Source organism: Gastrolobium bilobum, unplaced genomic scaffold, assembly GCF_033153095.1.
Source record: "Gastrolobium bilobum isolate Gb01-03AN ecotype WA unplaced genomic scaffold, APGP_CSIRO_Gbil_v1 utg3966, whole genome shotgun sequence".
Classification (NCBI taxonomy): Eukaryota; Viridiplantae; Streptophyta; class Magnoliopsida; order Fabales; family Fabaceae; genus Gastrolobium; species Gastrolobium bilobum.
In genome coordinates, this window is record NW_026898636.1 from 91,753 (window position 1) to 102,916 (window position 11,164).

Genomic DNA, 11,164 nt, shown 5'->3' on the forward strand with positions numbered 1-11,164 from the left:
TTATTAAATGGCATACATAGCCATATTTCGTACAAAAACATTGCTCATTCGCGGGCGTTAACTTTGGAAGATTAATTTGAAAGCAAGTTGTTAGTTGAGATTAACGAGATCCTCGGTCCCGTTTCACTCATTCTGTGGTGGCCTGGCCTAGGAGATTATTTATTGTGGTTGGAGATCACCATTTTTTAGGTGGTACCTTAGTGGAAATAGAAGGATAAAATTAGAAAAGAGAAAAGATAACAGGAGTAAAAAAGAAAATAAAAATTTGATGATGTGAGAAGAAGCACCAAATCATTGAATGGTCCTGGATTATAATAAATATTTCCTGGCCTAGGCTTAAAAAAACAAAAAGAAAACTAGGTTTACATTGTCTCACTCTCATTCTACCGCGTCTGTTGTCTTTACTCTCCACTGTCCACACCCACCTCGTCTTCAACCAAGGGTCAAGGAATCTTCAAAGCCCTTTCACTTCTATAAATACCCCTCCTCACTCCCAAACACCCAAACTACAACAACTTCACACACTGAACCTGAGACCCCAACACAGGAAGCGACGAGAAACACAAAGGATTCTTTAATTCTACTTGCAGTTTATTTCCTTTTGTTATTAACTAAAATGCCTAAAAAGGGACTGAGAAACTTGTTGTTCTTCAAACACTCACCATTACCCCCTTCCTCTACTCGCAGAGTCACCTTCTCCGATTCATTAATGGATGAAAACATTGAAACCGCTCGCTCCCTCATAACCAAATGGGATCCTATTCCAACTTCCAACGGCAAAACCACCACTCTTTTCAGCAACACTCGAGAGGAAGCCAAACAGTACATTAACGCCGTTAAGAGGCTGCAATCCGCTATGCAGTACCTCGTCGCACAGGATTCCTCCTCCGAGAAGCTCTTGCAAGCACAGTTATTATTGCAAGTCGCCATGAAGAGGCTCGAGTTGGAGTTCTATCGGATATTATCCGAAAACAGAGACCGATTGGAACCTGAATCTGTCTCCTCCCGCTCCTCCACCGATCGCCGGAGCAGCGTCTCCGATTACGACGATGAATTCTCCGACGACGAGTTCCGTCTCGCCGCCGGCAACAACTCTGTATCAATGGTTGCAATGGCGGATTTGAAAGCCATTGCAGAGTGTGTGATTTCAGCAGGATATAGCGAAGAGTGCGTCAAGATTTACATCATCGTGAGAAAGTCGATTGTTGATGAGGCACTGTACCATCTCAGAGTTGAGAGGCTCAGCTTCTCTCAGGTTCAGAAGATGGACTCGGAGGTGCTTGAATTGAAGATTAAGAGCTGGTTGAATGCTATCAAGGTCGCCGTCGGAACTCTGTTTCACGGTGAGAGAGTTCTCTGCGATCACGTTTTTGGTTCCGCGGAGAATAAGATCGCCGAGTCCTGTTTCGCCGAGATTTGCAGAGATGGCGCAACGTACCTGTTTGGATTCCCGGAAAACGTGGCAAAGTGCAAGAAAACGCCAGAGAAAATGTTCAGGACACTCGACATGTACGAAGCGATATCTGACAATTTGCAACAAATTGAATCCATCTTCTCGTTTGAATCAACGTCCACGATCAGATCGCAAGCCGTCAATTCACAGGTGAGGCTCGGCGAGGCCGTTAGGGCGATGCTATCGGACTTCGAATCGGCGATTCAGAAGGAATCCTCGAAGATTCCAGTGCCAGGCGGTGGGGTCCACCCGCTCACGCGCTACGTCATGAACTACATCGCCTTCCTCGCCGATTACAGCGGCGTTCTCGCCGGGTTAATCGCCGATTGGCCGCGAACTCCGTTGCCGGAGTCTTACTACCGCAGTCCGAATCGCGAGGAAGATAAAACGTCGTCTGAGATAGCGGAACAGCTCGCGTGGCTGATACTGGTGGTGCTCTGCAAGCTGGACGGCAAAGCTGGGCTTTACAACGACATTGCACTCTCTTACCTGTTCCTCGCGAATAACATGCAATACGTCGTCGTAAAGGTCCGAAAATCGAACCTAGGGTTCCTTTTCGGCGAGGATTGGTTTATGAAGCACGAGTCCAAGGTGAAGGAGTATGTCTCCAAGTACGAGCGCGTGGGGTGGAACAAGGTGCTGGAGTCGCTGCCGGGGAATCCGACGGCTGAGATGCCGGCGGAGCAAGTCAGGGCCATATTCGAGAGTTTCAACGCCGCATTCGATGAAGCGTGCAGGGCCCAGTCCTCGTGGGTCGTATCCGACCCGAAATTACGAGACAAAATCAAAGTTTCGATAGCTTCGAAGCTGGTGCCTAGGTACGTGGAATTCTACGAGAAGTTTCGGGTCGGGTCGGAGTCGGTTATAAGATATTCACCCGATGATTTGGGGAATAATCTTTCGGAGCTTTTGTATGGGATGGAACAATCGGATAGTGTTTCGTCGCATTGTCGTTCTCCTATTCATCGTTTGAAACGCCCGTGAAGTTGGAGAACTCGCCGGCGACGTCATGGCCCACCCCGTGTTTTTTTTTTTTTACTTTGACGGTAAAGACAAGATAATGGCCCAAAGAGTGCAATAAGGACAGAATACTGTATAGGAATTTGTATACATTAAAGATTTAAAAATTGGAATATTTTTCTCAGCAAACAAACGTTGTACAAAATATTTATGTAAAACATTTAACATATAATAGATTTAGAAATTTGAATGGGTAAAACATGCATACTGATACAGCATCAATATTATTACAAAACGGAGCGAAGTAATGGCCTATAAAAATGTAACATCTGTGAAAAAAAAACTTTAATATTTTATATATGTATTCCTAAAAATATATAATTTATAATTTTATTTTGAATTAAAATAATATCCACTACTCAGTCCGAATGCCGTCGAAGTAATGGTGTCTACTGTCCATCCTACATAAATTCTTAACCAAGCTGTGCAACACTTTGCGTAGAAGATCAACAGCTGAATTAAAGGCTTGAAGATCATAATATTTATTTCAATTTTTTTTATAGAAAAAAATTATAGTTACTATCTCTTTTTCTTACCTTATCTTATTAATAAATCATAATCGTTGATTTTCATCAATTTAACGATTATAATTTATTGGGTCATACTTATTAATTAATTATTAATTTTTAATAAATTATAACAGTTAGATTGACGAAAATCAACGGTTAAAATTTAATAGTAAGAAGAAATAAGTAAAAGAGGTAGTAACTATAACCTCTCCTTTTTTTTATAATATACAAATGCAGGATTAGTTTTAAAGTGACAGTAGATTAAAATATATTTTTTTAAATCATCTATTCCATTAAAGACGTAGTTTAAAAGGTCTTCTATAATTTCTTTCTTTTAACGATTAAGATATGTCTATCACAACAAACACGGAAATTCCTTGGCTTTGACTGTCCTTCACTTGTCAATCAGCAAAATTTCAATAAACTTAAGAATTTAAATTTTCACATTTGAAACAGCAATTGACACACAAGGCTCAATTAAATAAAAAAAAAAATATCGAAAGAAACGAAGGTGTGTTATGAAAAATAGAAACTCATCCCGTATATTTGTCCTAAACCTGTCCTTCGTTCATCCATAAATGCCCAATTTTTAAAACGAATATGGGCTTACCAATGGACTGCACTACTATTGGGCTTTTCTGAACTAAGATATTTTTGTATAATACCAAGCCCAAAAATTGTTGTAGCCCAACCAAAGTTATATATTATCCTTTTGGACATTCAAAACATGGGCTAACAGGTGTGGGTTCACTAACAACCAGCTCGCACGTTGGTCCATTGAAGCTAACAACCATATTGACACTACATCGTGCATAGTTTGTATCAAAGTTATTAGAACTGAATCGGTGATTGACCCAGTGGGGTACTAGGTTATTAGATCAATGGTTCAATCAGTTAGTTACTGGTTGAACATCATGACCCATATATATATATATATATATAAATTTACATTTTATATTTAATTATATAATGTAAGTACTTTGATATATTTTCCCATGATAAGGGTTCAAGCCCCACTAGTCATAATTTTTTAAATAATTCTATTAACTTAGTACTTATATAATAAATATATTATATGGTGCAAATTACTCAACATGTGAGGATAGTCTAGTAGTTGGTGGTGGCGTCCCTCGTTCCAATGGGCTTAATAACACTGGTTTGTAGTCTAAGTCAACATGTTTGAAAAAAAGGCTCGGAAAATTGAACATGTGGGAGTGATAGCATATGTTCGATTCTCCTATTTTTAGGAGAGGTTTAAAGCCTTAATACTGGGATTCGCCTTGAATTGGACTAGTCACGAAGCGATGAACCGGTTGGAATATTTAAAAAAAAAAGGTGGATCAAACACAAAAGGCGGATTCCCATATTAAGGCTTTAAACCCCTCCCAAAGACGGTACTGGGGAGAATCGAACATATGCTCTCACCTCCACCTGTTCAGTTTTCATGCGCCAACTGAGCTACTACTGTTTGGTGATTTGCAATACAATTTTTGTGTTAAGATTATGCATAAGCTCACCTTTATGGGAGGAATGTGTTTTAAAGCTGTGAGAATCTCACCTCAGGTTTAGAACCTAATTGTGGTGAATAAAATTTTGAGTGTCTTATGATGTAACAACTTGGAGTCGAAATTATTTTCCTTTCAGCACAAGTCACCATCTTAAAGAAAAGGAATAAGAAAAAAAAAAAATATTTCACATGAAATCTTGCGGAAATATTATCTCTCAAAACTTCAAAATGTTGCTTCTCAAGTTCAATTTGATGGAGCGTTGAAACATATTTTAAAAAAGGTACAGATGATGAAATGAAATTATTTCCTCTTTATTAAATTTTTTATATATTTTTAATCTAATCGCAGCAATCAGTGAAAAACATTAATAAATTTAAAAAATTAAAATTTTGTGGAAAATATTTGTCATTTTAAAGGACACAATTTTGTGTTATTTTAAGTGAAACTACTATATTTTGGTTGGTTTTACCTTATGTCTCATCCACAAAATCAGGAGGAGAGAGAAAAAGAGAATATTGTTGAGGGAAGCGAAGGTAAAAACCCACCAAAACATAATAGTTTCACTTAAAATTGTTAGGAACGTGGCTTCCATACTCAAGAAGGGGGGAATTGAGTATTAAATTTTTTATCCAAAAGCCACTCCTAGTTTCTAAATTATCATTTTAAGTAAGCTTTGATATATAAAAGGGTAATCAATACGTTTAAATAATTCATAACATATGATATAACACAATTATAGAATCTAAACTAGCACATACAAGATATTTAAGAAGTAATTAATGTAATAGAAATAAAGAGTTTAGAGAATTGCAAACTCAATATATTCTGGTTCGGTCACCACCACTTGTGACCTACATTCAGACTAAAACTGCTCAATCAAATATTTCACTAGTGGTCAAACTTCATCATGGGTGTTTTACAAACCGCTACAACCTCCAAGACTTTGGGTTCTTAGAAACCTTACAACCTCCAAGTTTGCGGGTACTTGACAACCTTACAATTCTCTCCAAATTTTCCTAGATGTTTTGCTACCTTTTAAACTCAATGGGTCTCACAATCCTTTCAACTCAAGAATACAAGAAGGAATTGTTTGGAAATAAATATATACTCTCAAAGTGTGGATAGTACATGTTGAAACATTATAGGAATATGGATTTTCAAGACATGAGCTCAAGAATGTGTGATCTTTGAATGATATTGAAATATATGTAAATGATGATCAAGATACTCTCAAAATATGCTTAAGATGTGTAAAATTGATGCCCAAAATGTTTTGGAGTTGTTGGGGATGTATATATAGTATTTCCATTGAAAACTAGTCATTACAACGCTTACTAGATAATAAATAATCGATTACTTTCGTGGAGTAATAGATTACTTGATCAAGTGATCGAATACTGTCAAAAAGTAATTGATTACTTTCATTTGCAACTTGGCAGCAAGAACATTATGTTACAAACGCAATAAATAAAAATTGAAATTTGACTTTATTGAGGAAGCCTGACCTCTTGCATAAAGTGCTTTTTTCCAAATAATTTTTCTGATGATCTTTACTCAAATATTTCAAGGATTAAATAGATATTACAAGCCAACAAGTAACTCCCCATTAACACTAGATAGACTCCACTAATAGTTGATGCCTACAGTTAAAATTCAAATAACAAAACAAACAAAATAACTACCCACAACCCACTATTTAAACAAACCAACAATTCATAAAATAATAAAAATAAAAAACTGTAACATTCCCTCCCCCTAGAAATTACTCTTGTCCTCAAGAGTAAAATCGAGATCAAGTAATTGAATCATCTTCAATATCCATGTCTGCCTCTTCTTTGCTGTTGATTGGAAAACGTCTTCTCGCCACAACTCTTTCTTTCTTCTTCTCAAAGAATTTTAGAATTGAATTTCTCATATGATATCCCATGTCTAAATGAAAGTGGGGTCTTAGTTGAGGGGCATTTTTTTATTGAGATACTTTGACCGTATTCAAATTTTTAATAGTAATGCTGAGGGGAGTTGCTTGTTTGGTGGAAAGAGAAAGAGATAAATGTTGGGGTGTGGAAGTCTCAAGTATGAAATGAGAACAATGGACTTGGGATAGTTTGGTGGTTGGTACTAGAGCATCTAGCCAATTGGAGAGTTTGGTAAGCATCTCCTTGAATTATTCCGCCAAAGACAGAATCGCGTCTTCCAGTCTTTCCAATCGTTGTGCTTGGCTCTGATACCAATTGTTACGAACACAATAAATAAAAATTGGAATTTGGCTTTATTGAGGAAGTATGACCTATTACAAAGAGTGCTTTTTCCAAATAAATCATCTGATGATCTTTATTCAAATATTTCAAGGTTTAAATAGATAATACAAGCCAACAAAGTAACTATTCACTAACGCTAGATAGGCTCCACTACTATTTAATGTCTAAAGTTGAAATTCAAATAACAAAACAAACAAAATAACTACCCACAACCTACTATTTAAACAAACAACCAATTCATAAAATAATATTAATAAAAAAAAATTGTAGCACATTATTTCGTATTTTGGTTATAACTTGAGCTATTCTTATCGGATTGATGTGATCTTGGTCTTTTGAAAAGATAAAAGAGAGATGTACAACTTCTATGAAGAACACAAGATCAAATTCATCATCTTTGATACGAAAAATTGTCCCGAAAACAACAATCAAATTATGTTGCAAATTTTAAGTTCAAATGTGTTCTAGCTTCCTTCCATTTTATGAAAGATCTTGATTTGATAAATATGCTTTGATGTTATAAAATATGTCAAGGATCTTTTCCATGGCTTTTTCAAGTTTATTTCAAATATATAAAAGGTTATGGATTTGAAAAACATATTTACTTTGAGAAAAACTTCGAACTCATAAAATGCAATCTACCATATACTCTTACATAAGAGTCCAACTCCTAAAGATACAATTCTACATAAGATTTTGGACTTAACTTTTTATCTTAGTGCTTGGACCTACATGCTTCTCTTGACTTTTGCACTTGACTTGTTAGATTGACAATACTTGGCCCTTTGTTAGTTTTGACACCATGATTGTGATATTGAGCTTCTTTAGATGTTGTCCATGGTTTGTTGCCTTTGATCTTCAATGTTTATCCTTCTTCTTGCCACTTTGATGACTTATCATTCTTCTTGTATGATGATTTTTGCTCTTGATAAAGGTTGTTCTCTTTTTGTTGTTGCTATTTTGTTATCATAAAAAAATACCTTGTATCTACAAAAATGTTACAAAGTTTTATCATTTAAAATGACAAAAAAATTTCCTAAAATTTTATATAAATTCTATTTAATATTGTATTGATTTCAACAATACCTTTTTTTTATTAATTGCTATATCATTGTTTAATTAAATAATCAAACTTTTTTGCCACTTGCACATTACCTCTTCATAATACGTAAATTCACTATATTTTAGACAAAAAAGAGATTTCAAACTCTTAATTTGAGGCTTAAAATCATGATTTGATGAATCATTTGATTAAATTCGTACTTATAAATTAGTCGATATTTATACATTTCTTTATAATTGAAGTCAAGTTGATTTTTCTTCATTTTTTTTTTGTTTTTAGATAATTGAGATGAGATAGGGATGAAACAAACATAAGAAAATTTTCTAGTTTTGTCCTCCAAACAATTTCTCATGTTCTGAGATCTTCATGAAAATTATAGATGTTTATTTTATTTTTTTAATACGACCAAGATCACATATCAATTGAATATATATATATATATATATATATATATATATATATATATATATCCTAAATTATGCTTAAAATATGAAGATAGACAATCTTCTGGTGCCTAAGCACTCACAAACCCGAAAAATTAATGCTCTTCGACTTTTGTGTGCCTAGCCCAATAAAAATACAACTTTTAGGCCATCTTATGACGCATGACGATAATTGGGAGTGATTCCGATTATTGGAGACCTGACTTTTCAAGCGAGAAGAAGACGGAAATTTTTTTAATACCACGGTTGTACCAAGTTGGGTATCTCATTTTACTAAAATAAAAAAAACTTATTCCATTTTAATCCTTCATTTTTTATTCTTTTCCTTTTATATCCCTATTGCTTTCTAATTTGGGAATAGTACTATCTACAACGGTAGTACCCAAAGTTTGCTCGAAGAAGACATATGAGCTATGGAAGGGTGCAAACTCTAATATCAACCTTTGTCCTTGACACTTTAATGGAGTTCCCTATGCTTTTCCCAACTTTCAAAGTTTCTTCTATTAGGGTAAGGTAGAACCCATTTGAATCTTATGTGACTTGATTTTATTTTCAAATCAATATTTCATTTTAATATTAAGTTAAATATTTTACGGATAATACTTCTATGAGTTGTTCTTTTGTAGATTAATTTTAAATTTATGCATGACAATATGAATATTAATATTTGAATTGAACTTGATAATTACACCATATCTCTCTGTTTTTCTTTGAATAGACATATTTTCCGGGAGATATTTAGGATTTAGAGATTTAGATAATATCTCTTGGGAGGGAATAAATGGGTATAGGATACCAGTGAATTGAGTTTAACTAATTGTGTTGAATTGATTGGTGATATTAAAATGTGAAATAATTGTGAATTGAATTAGGTTACATAAGTAAAAATTAAGAGTCTGTTTGGATTCTCTTATTTTTAAGCTAGAAGCTACTTATAAGTTAAAGTTAAAAAAAGAGCTTATAAAAAGAAGTTAAAAGCTGTTTAAAAATTTCATAAAAATTTTAGCTTAAAAATTACTTAAAAGCACATATTTCAAAAAAAAAAATTTCTCTCTCTATCTTTATCACTCTTCATCTTAAAAAAAGCACACAATTCAAGAAAAACAGATAAGAACTTAAAAAAAGCTCCTCCTAGGAGCTTTTAGTTTTCAGTTTTTTTCTTCATTATAAAAAAAGAGTTTTTCACTATAAGAGCTTTTCCCAAAACCTGTTTGGCCTAACTTATGCTTATAAGTAGCTTCTAGCTTAAAAAAGAGAGTATCCAAACATGCACTAAATAACTTGAAACCTTCACCGTTTTTGTTATTCTATCCTTTTTGGTATTCATTATCATTTTATGTGCTACTTTATTGTATTTTGTCTAGGGCATTATTTTTACTTTTTTATTTTTAATTCAAATTACTTAAGTTTATTATTATTTTCTGATCCATATTATTATAATCAATTTAAATAAATAAAAAATAACAAAATAGTGCTGGAAATTTTTTTTTGGTAAATAAGAAGGGATTAAAAACCCCAAGAAGCAAAACAGATCAGTTTACAAATACCCTACAATAATTGCAAACAAAAGAAAAATCAGCCCAATACAAAGGCAGAATCCCACTCGGAGGGGAGTGAAAAACACTAAAAGTACTCTCTGATGGATGATCCAATGGATATTTAGAGAGCCAATATGCACATCCATTACTTTCTCTATAAACATGCACTAGTTGAACCTCCCAATCTCTTTGTAACCATGCTCGAATGTGAGTCACCAACCGGGACTCTCGAGCTGCTCCTCCATTTTTGGTGAGCAAAGTGATCACTGAACTAGCATCACTTTCTAATAAGCAGCTCCTCCAGCCACCTCTCCAAGCCATTTCAAGACCTTTAAGAACACCTCAAAGCTCAACTACAAAAGCTGAGCACTTACCAATATGATAAGCAAAGCCGTTAATCCATGTACCAGTCGCATCCCTTAAGATTCCCCCACAAGCCGCTTCACCCCCAGGAAATCTAGGTGCTCCATCTGTGTTGATTTTAATCCAGCCAGCCTCCGGAGGATACCAGCCCACAGGAAGAAATTTTTACTCCTTGCAAAATGATATTCTTTTTCATCATTTTAGTATTTGTATCACTTTACCTTTTGCTTAACAGCTCCACATAGCATAAGTACATGTTAAAGAAATTGATAAAAGCTATTTATATATGGCCCTTGTTATCAACATGATACTAAAACGATTCTTAAATGGTTCCAAAAAAAGAACACGAAACCTATATTGAAAAACCTCTACTGACTTTGATCTGATAATTCGGTCATAGAATAAAGAGTTTTATAAGAGTTATGTTGTAGGAAAAGTGATTGTGTAATGTTATAGAGATTCGTTTTGCGTGCCGTAATTTTCTTTTTTTCTTTTTTCTTCAAAAAGTGTGGGCCCCACAAAATGTTGTGTGTGTAGGAAAGTTTGTTGTGTCATGTTAAATGACAAATGCAAACCCCTAGAATAAAATGGTTTCATTTTGTAATATGTAGTTATGTGTTATTTGACTTTCTTATGCCGAAAGCGCATAGAAAAAACGGTTAAACAGAAAATTAGGATTTGTTAAAAGAGAAACCATTTGTTTATCAATTTTTAATAACAAAATAATAAAATTCAACTCCTATAATAAGGGTCATAAGAACTAGGGGTGGTTGCGGCCTGGATTGGATCAGTTTTGAAAGTAAAAATCATCTGATCTAATCCCTTCGGTTTGGATTTTTTTTCAAATCCAATTCGATCCAATCCAATTTCTGGTTTGGATTGGATCCGTTTTCGATTTTTTGAAAATCCTAAAATTGTTTTTATGATTATTGTATAAATAACATATTTTGTATATATTGGCTTTGTAATTTTTTTTTGAAATACAAAAACATCAGTAAATGATAATATA

At 34.3% G+C, this 11,164-nt stretch overlaps 1 protein-coding gene across 1 annotated transcript; it reads left to right on the forward strand.

Annotated features, from left to right (window-relative positions):
* Window positions 1-616: 616 nt before the first annotated feature.
* Window positions 617-2,437, forward strand: LOC133317888 (exocyst complex component EXO70H1). The gene has a single exon (XM_061519789.1). The coding sequence runs from the start codon at window positions 617-619 to the stop codon at window positions 2,435-2,437; it is 1,821 nt and encodes a 606-aa protein (XP_061375773.1).
* The last annotated feature ends 8,727 nt before the right edge of the window (window positions 2,438-11,164 follow it).